The sequence below is a fragment of the Myotis daubentonii genome, chromosome 6 (assembly GCF_963259705.1).
Source record: "Myotis daubentonii chromosome 6, mMyoDau2.1, whole genome shotgun sequence".
NCBI lineage: Eukaryota > Metazoa > Chordata > Mammalia > Chiroptera > Vespertilionidae > Myotis > Myotis daubentonii.
The window spans coordinates 93,226,242-93,239,610 of record NC_081845.1 but is presented as its reverse complement, the minus strand read 5'-3'; the positions used below and the strand labels follow the sequence as shown (position 1 = coordinate 93,239,610).

The window sequence follows — 13,369 nt, the reverse complement described above, 5'->3', positions numbered from 1 at the left end:
TTTTCTTTAAAAGGTTAAAAACAAAAAGGCCGCAGGTGAGGGCTCTGGAGGCAGCCTCACCTGTCCGTGTTGGGGGCCTCACACCAGGGCAGGAGTCCCAGGTCTGCTCTGGGAGCTGCGCCCTCCCCGTGCCCCAGTCTCCTCACCTTTAAAGGCTTCGTCTTACCCACCTCAAGGGCCAGCCAGGTGAGGAGTAAATGGGGCTGGGACACGCCACAGGTCTCAGCACCTGCCGGTCCCCTGCCCCACCCCATGATCTGTGATTTACCCTCCAGAGTCCCCTCAGGGACCCCTGAGGATGGGGTGCAGCTTGAGCCTAGAACAGCATGAAGGCTGCACAGTTGCTTCCCCTGACCCTCCAGAGCTTCTGCACTGATTGCATCTCTGGACCTGCCAGCACCTCCTCCTGCCCCGCAGGGAGGCAGGGAGGACAGGCCTCATCTTTAGCGCTCAGGACACTCGCATGCCCAGGGTCCCCCGACTGGGTGGAGGTGGGGGGAGCTGGAGCTGGTGCTCACACCCCACTCCTGTCTTCACCCCCGCCTTTCCAGTGATGAACATCCCAGTCACCCCAAGAAAAAGGTCAGGGCCTTAGTGTGGGGCTGAGGAAGATAAAGTCTCCTTCCTCTTGGCCTTGGCATCTCCTCCCAGCAAGTGCTTAGTGGGCGTCCAGGCAGCCATTCAGCAGACGAGGCTGGGTGGCTGCCCCGAGGAGCCCACTGTCCAGGCAAACAGGACAGCCGGAGGAAGGAGGCTGCTGGGTAACCCTGCAGAACTGGCCCTGACTCCAGAAGCTGTGCTCTGTGCGGCTCTGCCAGCAAAGTAAACAGACAGGGCCAGCCCCTCCGGGCCTCCCAGCTCAGACAGCAGCATGCCTCTGGCAACGGAGACTAGACACGCAGGGTTCTCAGCGCCCTTAGTGAGGGAGTAAGGTCAACAGTGTCTATTTGCCCAACTTGTAATCAAAGATAGTGCCACTGATCCTTCACTCTGGGGGAGGGGCTAGTGTTTATGCCAAGTCCAAACAGTGAGTGATGCACAGTGTCATTCCCAGCAGTGGTGTGTCTCCTTGTTTATCATAATCACAATATTGATCAGGTGGAATGAGCACGTGTTTATATGTATGGGAAGTTGACGAGTGCAGCGGGTAAGCCCAAGGCCTGTATAAACCTCACCATCACTGTGTTAGGGTTCTCTAGAGAAACAAATCCAATAGCATGTGTGTGTGTGAGTGTGTATAGAGAGTGAGGGAGGGAGACTAGGAGTCTTAGTTTAAGGACTTGGCTCAAGCAGCTGTGAGGACTAGCGAGTCTAAACTATAGGAGAGGCCAGCAGGGTGTACCCCCAGGGAAGGTGATGTTGGAGCCCAGATGCAGTCGGGAGACAGAATTCCTCCTTCCTTCGGGCCTGCTCCCATCACAGAGTGGTGGTTTGAATGTTAATTACCCCTAAACACACCTCCGCAGCAACATCGGGACTCATGTTTGACCAAAAACTGGGTACCATGGCCTGGCCAAGTAGGCACATCACATTAACCTCAGCCGCTGTCAGCGTGTTAACCTGAGCTCCCTTGTCTCGCCTATAAAGTGGGGATAAGAGACCTGCTGGAAAGATGGTTTTGATGATGTAAAGTACCCAGTGGAGCGCCTAGCACACAGCAGGCATGTGCTGAGAGTGTGATTGGTGCAGACACGCAGCCGTTGCAGGGAAGTCAGGTTTAGGTTCCGGTTCCAGTCCCTCCACGTATCCAGGTGACCTTGGGTAAATCCCTGAGCCTCACCGAGCTTCAGTGTCCTCACCTTTAAATGGTGGCAGTTACTGTCTTCTAGAGCGAAATGAAATGATACAGGCATAGACACTAAAGTGCTTGGCATTTCTTGGGGGCTTGATAAATGCTCATTCTTTCCCCTGCCCCTCCTAGGGGTAGTAAAGGTAGGAGACATTCTGGGGTGGGGGCAGGCAGGGTGTGGCTAGAGGGGAAGTTCAGAGGCAGGGCTTAGGGCCCACATGATGGCCATCGGGCAAGCAAGTGCATTTCCTGAGAGCAGAGGAGGGGCTGAGAGAGGATGCGCTGGGCAGGCTGGAGAGAGCGGCTGTGCAGGCAGCGGCCCTCAAATAGCAAGCCCAGGGCACTTCTCCCAGCTTCCTGAGGGGCACTGAGGGAGGGGTCCCCAGTGTGGGGAGGGCCTCTCAGAACTGGCCCCCACCGGAGGTCATGGGAGGTGATGGAACCTTGAGAACCTGGTCCCTAGAATGGGGCATCCCACCACCATTACGTTCAGGTAGGATGTGATGGTGATTTGAGGATGAACCCTTAAGCCGGGTGGGCATCCAGGAAGAAACCTTTATCTTTGGGAAACCCACCCCACCACCTCAGTATCTCCGATACACCCAACAAAAGGCACCCCTGCGGGATGCGTGCCCTGCTTGCTGCCCACCCAGCGCCGCTCACCCTGCCTCTCTCTATTCTTCTCAGATAGGCAAGGGGTGCCTTGTCCTGTTGCCCTGAGACCGCCAGGCCTCCCTGACTGCCCTCAAGTTCAGCAGCCTCAGCTGTTCACCCTCTGGGGCAGGACCTCTTCCAGGGACCCCCAGCCCCCGCCCTGGGCCTGTGTCTCTCCAGTGCAGTTTGCAGCTCTTTCTGCACGGGTCTCACCTTGCAACCCAGAGCTCTGGCTGACTCCGTGGCCAGTAGGGCTTGGGCATCTTGGCTTCTTCCAGGGTTTGGGGTAGTCCTGACACCCCTGAGCCAGGGGCCAGCAGCAGGCCAGGCGACAAGAGAGGTGGGTGGGTGGGTCTTGTTCCGAAGGCTCATAAACAGAGAGCGCGCGCGCGCGCGCGCACACACACACACACACACACACACACACACATCTTGGGTTTCTGTGAAGGTGTAGGGGAAAGAGACACCAGAGGAGGAAGAGAGAGGCACGGTCCCCGCCTGTGTGGGGCACAGGCTCAGAAACGGCGGATTTCAGCTTTCTAGCGAGCATCACCCGCGCTTGAGCTGGGATTTACACAACACTTCCGGGTCCAGGAGCTTTCTCCGTATTAACTCCTGGATTCTCACCATGACTCTGAGACAGATACTGTTGTCCTCCCCTTACAGGGGAAGAAACAGGCCCAGAGGTAGCGCAGGTTTTTGAGCACAGGACACTGATTGAAGTTGGGCTACAGGGTTCCTGGGCCGTATTCTTACGCCCACTGCTGCCTGAGCTCCTGGAAGCAGCCTTGGAGGTCATCCAGAGCAGCGGTCGCCAGCCTCTCGGACCTCCGGCCACCAATGGTCGCAGACCAGCAGTTGGTGACCGCTGCTCCAAAGGTTTCCCTAAACCAGCGGTAGCCAACCTTTCAGATCTCACGGACCACTGACCCAAAGCATGCACCTTTTTCTTAATCCTCACCCAAGGATGTTTTATTGATTCTTAGCGAGGAAGGGAGAGAGGTAGAAACAGGTTGCCCCAACCAGGGATCAAGCCCACAATCTAGGAGGTTCCCTTACTGGGAACTGAACCTGCAACCCCTCCGTGTCCAGGACAACACTCCAACCCACTGAGCCACACCAGCCAGGGCCAAAGCACTCACTTTAGGGCCAGAGAGGGAGCAGCCACCTTCCTGGCCCTCATGCCCGGGTGATGGCTCTCTCGCAGCCCTGCACCACTCTGCCGCCTGGGCTGGTGTGGCCGCTCGCTGCACTGCCCCAGTTTTCTTACCCCTTTCTTACCTTTGCTAGTTGAGAGCAGGGTTTGGGTCCTGCCCTGCACAAGCATGTGCTCGTCAATGTCTGTTGGATGAAGAGAGATGGTGGCAGCCGCAGCTGGTTTGGCTCAGTGGATAGAGCGTCGACCTGTGGACTGAAGGGTCCCAGGTTCGATTCTGGTCAAGGGCATGTACCTTGGTTGCGGGCACATCCCCAGTGGAGGGTGTGCAGGAGGCAGCTGATCGATGTTTCTCTCTCATTGATGTTTCTAACTCTCTATCCCTCTCCCTTACTCTCTGTAAAAAATCAATAAAATATATTTGGGAAAAAAATAAATAAAACTTGACGATCCCAATAATTAAAAAACAACAACAAGAAACAGAGAGGGTGGCATTGCCACATGCAGCACCAGTAGCAACCAAATGACCAGACCATTGCCAAGCCCCCAGGGCCACAAGGGAGAACGAGGAAGCACCAAGAGGTGGGAACACTGAGGCGACTGGTCCCTGTGGCTTGAGGTCTAAAGGGGACGTGACTCGGGATGCTCCGAGTCTAGCAGGAGGCAGACGTGCAGCCACAGAAACAACACTGATGCTTACAAGTGCCACAAAGCCCACGTGCACACAGACCACAGACAGAGCAGGAAGTGCACAAGGTCTCTGCACAGGGTTTCACATGGTGTCTCACTTCTCCCGACGGGGATGGGACTTCTCCTGCCCATGCTCCAGTGCCTCCAGGAGAGGCCGTGTGCCCCTCCGGCCAGGACGCCCTGGCAGCTTGAGGACCTGCCCATGGCCCTACTGTAGTGGCGGAGCCCAGCACTGAGTAATACAGGCTGTCCGGTGGACCAGCAGCCTTGCCCTCCCAGGCTGCAGTCTCCCTGCAGCTCCTTGCCTAGGAGATGGAGGAGCCCATTCTCCTCATCTGTGGGCTTGGGGGTTTCCCTTTGGAATGACTGAAGGTTCAGAGCTGAGGCTCTGGGACAGGGCAGGCAGTTTTAGGGACCAGGAACTTGTGTCACCCCTGCCTCATCTGCCAGGGAGGGCAGAGGCGTGGTCCTCTGCTGTGGTCTGGTTGTGCTCCCCTTCTGTGTCCAGGATGGGGGCCGGGCAGCAGCTTTCCTCCTGTCACCCCTGGACCGGGGTTGCGGGGGGAGGAAAGGGGGCAAGGAGAAAGGGGGAGAAGTCACTCCACAGTGGGGAAAATTAGATCTTTGTTGAGTGGGAAATGTTACGTCTGGGCTTGGGTCTCCCTTAGAGCTGTCTGCTCCAAGCCCCAGTTCTCTGATGTGGGATTTGGACCCTGCCCCAAGCACTTGCTTGGTATTCAGGGAGACAGCAGAGCAGCAGATGGGCAGACTGGCGTGGCAGAGGCAAGACAGGGAGGGTCAGGAGGCTGGGGCTCAGTGCAGGCCCCTTTCCAAGGCCAGGGCTCACTCCTGAGTGCACAAAGGAGAGATTCAGAGGAGACTCCCAGCCGTTCTTACTAAGTCCTCTGACGGTGTGTATGCCCTCAAGTCATTGCCATGCCAAGTGCTCTCCTTGCTAAATCAGCCCCTGGTTCAAACATCTGTACATTTCATAGAAAAACACTGTGGAAATTCAGTGTGCTGCCCAGCCAGTGTGGCTGACACCTACGCTCTTCCTGTGTGAGCATGTTTCGTGGGAGTGAACTTGAGCTTGGGAGTGCCTTTACAAGCATCTGAGCAGTCCATGCAGGAATCAGACTTCCCAGGTCTGCACTCTGCCATCTTCTTCTCAAAACACACTCCACACCCCACGTGGGCCCCTTCCTAAGGATAATCTGAAGAGACTCTGCTGTCCTATCAGGTTTGGCTCAGTGGATAGAGTGTCCACCTGCGGACTGAAGAGTCCTGGGTTCGATTCCGGTCAAGGGCACATGCCCGGGTTGTGGGCTCAATCCCCAATAGGGGGTGTGCAGGAGGCAGCTGATCAATGATTCTCTCTCATCATTGATGTTTCTGTCTCTTTTTCCCTCTCCCTTCCTCCCTGAAATCAATAAAAATATTTTTAAAAAATAAAATATCAATATCTGCTTCCTCCCCCTTCCTTCCCTCCTCCCAAAACACAGCCATCCCTTCATACCCTCTCCTCTCCACGGGCTCGGCCAGCCCAGGAAGGCGCTGCCTCACCCCCCACAGGCAGAGCTGCCATTTCTGGGATACCTGCTGCGCCAGCTCTGGGGTGGGTTGGGGGGGGCGGGGGGATGCTTTGGAAACTTTGCCAGCCTCCCAGAGATGCTGTCAGCCCCACATTCCAGACGAAGAAACTGGTCTCAGAAAGGTTGGCCCGCGTGGCACACAGCTCTTACGTGGCTGAGCCAGGGCTGTGTGAGTGAGAAACGGGCCCAGCCGGCAGAACGTGAAGCGCCCGTGTCGTGCCGTGTGTCTGCAGACCTCTCCCGGAGTGCCTCCCCACCCTCGCTGCTGGACCAGCTGCAGACGGGCTGTGACGGGGCCCCGGGCAGCAGCCTCAACATGGAGTGCCGCGTGTGCGGGGACAAGGCGTCGGGCTTCCACTACGGCGTCCATGCGTGCGAGGGCTGCAAGGTAGGGGCGGTGGGTGCTGGCTGGCCAGCAGGGCGGTGGCCACATGGTGAGTTAACTTGCCAAAAAGGCTTTCCCTGCCAGGGGCGGGTCCCTGATAATACCCACGGCGGAATTCCTGCCTGGGCAGCCGCCAGGGCCTTGGGCTCATTCCAAGCCTCAGCTCTGTTCCTGCTGGAGAGGAGGGTTCCCTGTCAGGGCTGCCCTGCCAGGCACCTCAGCCGCTGACCTGGGCTCCCTGGCCTCTTGCGCCCCCTGGGGACCGGGCTGGGAAAGACGGGCGGGACAGAAAGGGGCGGGTCTTAGGCTGGGACTTCTTCCTGAGGTCGGGTTCCTGCACCCCTAAGCCTGGAGGGGGTGCTTTGAGGGGAGAAAAAAATGTTGCATTTCTTTTGGGTTCTTCCTCCTCACCGCACACCCATCACATTTTCACATTTTATTAAACCACTACCTAGGAAATACACAGAACCAGTACATTTATGAATAAATCAAGTTAGTCATGATACAGTTTTGTTACCAAATTAACAAAAGCATATTTAATATGCATAATATGGCATATTATTTTAATTATTTCAGGAGTTTTAGAGTTGTTTACCTTCTCCCACTTTCTTCCAACAACCTCCCCCCCCCCCCCCCATTTCCAGAGTTCAGGAGTTTCTACATCTTCATGCACACTGGGGCCCCAGTACACCCCGGGCCAGGGTTCCCCAGCTCTCTCCCTTCCCTGTGTCCTTTCCTCCCTGTACACCATCCTCAGGGCTTCTTCCGGCGGACGATCCGCATGAAGCTGGAATACGAGAAGTGTGAGCGGAGCTGCAAGATTCAGAAGAAGAACCGCAACAAGTGCCAGTACTGCCGCTTCCAGAAGTGCCTGGCACTGGGCATGTCACATAACGGTGAGAGCCCGCCGCAAGCACGGCCACCGGCCCCACACAGTGTGAAGCCAGTCTCGGCGCATAAAGGGCGCCTCCGTGTGCCTGGCACGCCGTGGGCCCTGCTGTGTCCTCTGCTGGCCTGGCTGATCTGGACCTGAGTCTCCGAGCCAGCACAGCCCTAGCCCAAGATCTGCCTTCCCCAGACCGCCAGTATCCCCGTGGAGGCCAGGGCGGGCTGTCCCCACCTCTCTACCTGAGGCTCACCCTGTCTGGCCCAGACAGAGCAGGAACTGACCCCAGCTCCCAGAACCTCAAGCCTGGCACAGCATGGAAACCCCTGCGGAGGCCTGGGACCCCTCTGCCCTTCCTGGTTATTGAGGGCAGGCGGGAGCCAGTAAATGGCCACATGTGCCAGCTGCCAGGAGCAGGCGGGCGTTTCCTGAAGGCCAGCCCCTCTGGGAGACAGCCTGCCCTGCCCTGTGCTCCAGGCTCCTGGCAGCTGGCACATCTCGTCTTCAGACCCCATAGAGTAGGATTTTGCAGAGCCCACCTGCCCTCTCTACCCTCTGGGTCACACCCCCAAAGGACAGGGAGAGCCTCCTGTTTAAATGTCTCACCCATGGATGGTGCACTGACTGCCTTGCATCTTTGAGGGGGGCAGTGTGAGTCTCCGGCTGCAGATTTTTTTAGGTGATGGGTTTGGGGGCCTGTGGTTTGACCCCTCCCATCTGTATCTGCCTGGGCCCATTACGTGGCTGAAGTGAGGGGACTCCCCAAGAGATCTCCGTGCTGACTGATTCTTCTCGCTTTTTCTCTGAGAGAAGCCAGGTTTTTTCCTGTTGTAATGAGGACAGTTAAGTGCTTACAGGGGGAATTATCTAACTGCTCTGACAGTCAGTGAGCTTTAAGTGTCGGCCCCGCTGCTCTGATTAGAAAGAAGACGAAGCGGCCCGTCTGAAGTCGCTAGGCGAGTAAGCTGCAGAGCTGGGGCTCGGGCACAGCCCGCTGACCAGACTTTCCACCTGCCACCCCGCACCCCTCCTGGCCGTGCGGCGAGGCGCTCCAAGAGTTAGGGCCTTTGTGTGTGGGCACTGAACAGGACAGACAGACCCCTGCCCCTGGAGCTTACATTCGGGAGGGTCCCCCAACATTCCAGCTGGCTGCCTCTAGAACTCCTCAGGCCTTTGGCCTATGCAGGGATGAGGAGGTTAGGGGTGCATGGACTCCTCGATGACTCCTGCCCCCCACCCCTGCTCCCCATGCAGCCATCCGCTTTGGCCGGATGCCAGAGGCCGAGAAGAGGAAGCTGGTGGCAGGGCTGACGGCGAGTGAGGGGAGTCAGCACAACCCACAGGTGGCTGACCTGAAGGTCTTCTCCAAGCACATCTACAACGCCTACCTGAAAAACTTCAACATGACCAAGAAGAAGGCGCGCGGCATCCTCACCGGCAAGACCAGCCACACAGCGGTGAGTGTCGCTGCTCGCAGGCGGCGTCCCTGGCTCGGGGCCCTGCCGCCCTCCAGACTCCTGGGAGAACTGGACCGCCTCCCTCCCCTAACTTCATGGTACAGGCAGGGAGTACGGGGAGCACACGTGGGGTCCCCCAGGCCTGGCCTCTAATGGGGCCTGGTTTTCAGCCCTTTGTGATCCACGACATCGAGACGCTGTGGCAGGCAGAGAAGGGCCTGGTGTGGAAGCAGCTGGTGAACGGCCTGCCGCCCTACAAGGAGATCAGCGTGCACGTCTTCTACCGCTGCCAGTGCACCACGGTGGAGACGGTGCGCGAGCTCACCGAGTTCGCCAAGAGCATCCCCAGCTTCGGCAACCTCTTCCTCAACGACCAGGTGACCCTTCTCAAGTACGGCGTGCACGAGGCCATCTTCGCCATGCTGGCCTCCATTGTCAACAAGGATGGGCTGCTGGTGGCCAACGGCACGGGGTTTGTCACCCGGGAGTTCCTGCGCAGCCTCCGCAAGCCCTTCAGTGACATCATCGAGCCCAAGTTCGAGTTCGCTGTCAAGTTCAATGCCCTGGAACTCGACGACAGTGACCTGGCTCTCTTCATCGCAGCCATCATTCTGTGCGGAGGTAAGCGAGGTCGGACACCGTGGGGAAGTGTGCGTGTGATGATGGCAGGGGAACGTGTGAGGCACCGCTGTACGTGCAGGACCTGCCCCTTCTTAGATAGATGGAGGTGAGATAGAAAAAGAACAAAGGGACACACACCAACATGCTGTTCTCGGTGGTGGAGAATCTTCTGTATTTTCCTGATACTTTTCAATTCCAACACAAGAACTGTAATAATTACTGTGCTGACACTGGCATAGAGCTTACTTCCTACCAGGCACTGTTCTAGTTCCCTTTCCCAAATTATAACTCATTTGGTCCTCACAGCCACCTGTGCATAGGTACTTCCGTTATCCCCAGTTTGCAGGTGAGGAAACGCGCCAGAGAGGCTGAGCGCCTTGCCCAGGCCTCACCGCTCACCTGGTAGAGCTGGGATGTGAATCCAGGCCGAGTAGCCATGAGACTAAACTGAGCCAGGAAAGCAGAGGAGGGGGGACTGTCCCTGGCAGGATGGGGCTCGGGTCTGTCACGGCCAGGAGGTCTGCTGTGCCCTGAGCCAGGCCCCCACACTGGGTGGGTAGCGGCACTCCTCCGCCACCTGAGACCCGTGCGTGCCTGCTCCCTCCCATACCTGGGCCCTGTGTCCCCACAGACCGGCCAGGCCTCATGAACGTGTCCCAGGTGGAGGCCATCCAGGACACCATCCTGCGTGCCCTCGAGTTCCACCTGCACGCCAACCACCCCGATGCCCAGTACCTCTTCCCCAAGCTGCTGCAGAAGATGGCTGACCTGCGGCAGCTGGTCACCGAGCATGCCCAGATGATGCAGCGGATCAAGAAGACGGAGACGGAGACCTCGCTGCACCCCCTGCTCCAGGAGATCTACAAGGACATGTACTGAGGTGCACGGCCAGGGCCTCCCAGCAGGCCTCGGGGCCGAGAACCAGGGGCAGGGACAGCGCTGGACAGGCGCCACATGGGACTTACCCGTTGGCCACAGGCGCACTCAGCATGGCGCCTGATCACACACTCCTGCGAACAGACCCACGCCTCGCTCCCCATGGTCCCTTCCTCCCTCTCTCCTTCTCCGTTCCTTGTTCTTCTCTTTGCTCTTTCTCTTCCTTTCTAAGGGTTCCCTCTTCCTTCCTCCCTGGCCCTCCCTCCCCCATCCCCTGTCTGTCCCTCTGTCTTCCTGTGAGACAGTTGGTATTATCTCACCAGCAGCATAGGACAGGACTTCTGCTTTTGCCCCCGGCCCCGGTGCAGAGGGAGTGGCCTGCCCTCTGCACCAGCCGTCTGCAGGGGCAGGGGCCTCACTGCTCCGTGCTCGCAGCAAGGCCGGAGCTGCCCAAAGAAACACTAAGCTCTGGGCCCGGCTTCCTGGGGAAGCCGAGCAGGACCTGGGCCGACCGCAGCAGTGGCCTTGGTCGCTGGGTCCCTGCCCTGAAGGCCAGGAGGCCTCCCTGAGACTGTCACGCACCCCACCCTGAGGCTGGCACCCCTGACCCAGCCAACCCCACTTCAGCCACGTACCCCAGCCCCAACATCCTTTTTGGTCTTTTCACCGGTCTTCCCAGCCAGTGTTGCTGATGGCCCCCTGCGCTGGCCGCTGCGGGACCTCCCCCAGCCTGGAAGGAGCTGGGTTCCCTGCAGGTGGGGGCCCCACACCCCCATGAAGAGGAGTGAGCCTCCAGGGAGGTGCAAGTTGGCAGGGAAGCAGTGAGCAGGCCTCAGGGTTGCCCTCCATCAGCACCCACCCTCCCCCCAGCCTGCAGCAGCCTCCCCACCTATATTCTGTCCGCATCACAGCCCTTGCCTCTCCCCAGGGCCAGGACTGGCCTCACCCCCGATGACGTCCTATCTCCACCCAGGAGGCACTGGCACTGGCTCGAGCTCACTGCAGCTCATGCCACACACTCCTGGAGCCGCCGCTCCGCTGCACACCACAAGCACTGATTCACTTTATCCGCAGGTTCCACACACCCCCTCTCTAGGCAGATGCATGCCCAGAGGGGCCTGCAGGTGGACGGGCAGGGCTGGGCTTGGTTCCAGGGCTGGCCACATCCTTGCGTGCCCTCGAGGTCAGCAGGGGAGTCCTGCTGTGTCAGCCCAGCACCTGCTCACGGGGAAGGTGCCAGGGATAAACTGGTCCTGTTGATGGAGACATCCATCTGTCCCCACAGCTCTGCTACCCTCCCTTCCCGTGTGTCAGCCCAGCTGGTCTCCTGGAACACCCTGCACAGCCCCTGGTGACGGGGACCTTGCCAGGCCACCCGACTCCGCGGCCCCTGCCCACTCCCCTCCGCAGGGGCACTCAGCGCCCAGGCTGCCGCCAGGGAGGAGGCTGGCTAGGGTCTCGGAGAACCTGGTGCAGAGCCCAGGCTCCTGGTCCCGTCTGCTCCTCCCTCAGGAGGGGCCTTGCTGTCCAGCTGCAGCTATGGGAGGAAATGCCGTGGAGAAAGGACACAGCCAGTGCCTGCCCTGCCAGTGCTGTGGCCTTCCATGCCCAGGACCACTCCCTACTGGCTTCCCTCTCCCCTCCTACCCTCGCTGACCGAGGTTTGGCCGAGGGGGCTCCCTTGGGCCAGCACTGTGAGGGAGAGGCGCTGTGCCCGACCTCCGCCTCCCCACCCCCTGCCCGCCCCCACTCCCAGCTCTAGTGCTGAGAACACAGCTCTTCTCAGTGTCTGAACAATCTCCAAAATGGAAATGTATATTTTTGCTAGGAGCCCCAGTTTCCTGTGTTTTTAATATAAATAGTGTACACAGACTGATGGAACTTTAAATAAATGGGAATTAAGTATTTAAGAGTTGACTTGGGCTGACTCAGTTCTCCGTGTGTTTTTCCTGGGGGCTGATCTGCTCCCCCTCCTCTGTATCCGATGCACAGAGAGGAAGGAAACAGTTGGCCAATGAGACTTCGGGGTGCTGGCAGGGCCTGGCTTGTGGAGCTCCCTCTCACCCCCTCTGCTCGCCACTCGTCAGTCGACTAGGGTAGTGGGGGACTGAGAAGGTGCCATCCCTCCCTGCAGGGACTTTGGGGTGCGTGTGGAGGGGAAGGCACATCTGGAACTCAGCTGCTCCTGCCAGAAGTGCCGTCGGTTTGGCAGGGAGGGACAGGCTCCCTTCTTCCTGTCTTCCAGCCTGTTGACCAGGCCCTGGTCAGCCAAGGGGAGGATGGGGGAGGGAAACGCAGCTGTAACGGAAGCTAAGGGTGTGGTTTGCAGGACCCTAGTCCCTGTAGCGTAGAGGAGCAGGGGAAGAGCGAGGGCCAGCGGATAATGAGCATAAAGTACACCCCCGGCCAGAGGGGAGCGTCCCGGCCAGCCCACAGGTGAGGGGGTGGTCGTCTCACACTCGCCTCCCTGTGTCAGGCTGGCCAGCTGGCCAGAGCCATGTGACTCATCTCCGCTGGGAGTGACGGGCACGGGAATAGGCGGGGAGGAGGACGGCTTGGAGGGGCGTCCCTGAAATTGAGCGCCGGGTGCACGATGTCGTCTCCTCGTTCGCTTGGCTTATTCTCACCTCCTGTCGTACACCATCGGGGGGACAATCGATGAGGACTGTGGCTCGGTGCGAAAGGCCAGTCCCCTCCCTGATGCCACCGAGGTAAGGTACAGGACACCCATCAGCTAGACCTCGCGCATCCAGAGGCGCAGCTCAGTCTCAGACCCAGTGTTCTGTTCCCGGCTTCGGCGCTGCCAAGGGAGAGCCCCGTGTCACTCGGCCCGGTCGCTGTCACTAGGGAGGTTCTTCATGAAGCTTCTGTTTTGTGCCGGGCATTGTGCAGTTCTCATCCTCACCACATCCCTCCGAGGCGAATATGACTCCTGCTGCTTTACAGGTGAGGAAGCGCGATGGGAGTAGGGAGTGTGCCTGGCTCACTCAGCCAGCAAGTGGCATGGCCGGCGCGCCCCGTCCAGGCCTTAGGAAGGAAATGGCCAGCGCGTCCCGTCCAGGCCTTGGGAAGGGCATGGCCAGCGTGTCCCGTCCAGGCCTTGGGAAGGGCATGGCCAGCGCCACCCCGTCCAGGCCTTGGGAAGGGCATGGCCAGCGTGTCCCGTCCAGGCCTTGGGAAGGGCATGGCCAGCGCTGCCCCGTCCAGGCCTTGGGAAGGGCATGGCCAGCGTGTCCCGTCCAGGCCTTGGGAAGGGCATGGCC

At 58.9% G+C, this 13,369-nt stretch overlaps 1 protein-coding gene across 4 annotated transcripts in view; it reads left to right on the top strand.

Annotated features, from left to right (window-relative positions):
• PPARD (peroxisome proliferator activated receptor delta) overlaps positions 1 to 12,016 on the top strand; it is a 79,978-nt gene extending 67,962 nt beyond the window's left edge. For all 4 annotated transcript variants that reach the window (XM_059701892.1, XM_059701894.1, XM_059701893.1 and 1 more), the window contains 5 exons: positions 6,115 to 6,269; positions 7,024 to 7,162; positions 8,407 to 8,609; positions 8,780 to 9,230; positions 9,862 to 12,016. In XM_059701892.1, coding sequence (XP_059557875.1) covers positions 6,115 to 6,269; positions 7,024 to 7,162; positions 8,407 to 8,609; positions 8,780 to 9,230; positions 9,862 to 10,109 — 1,196 coding nt within the window. In that variant the 3' untranslated portion in view covers positions 10,110 to 12,016. The remainder of the gene's footprint in view (positions 1 to 6,114; positions 6,270 to 7,023; positions 7,163 to 8,406; positions 8,610 to 8,779; positions 9,231 to 9,861) is intronic.
• The last annotated feature ends 1,353 nt before the right edge of the window (positions 12,017 to 13,369 follow it).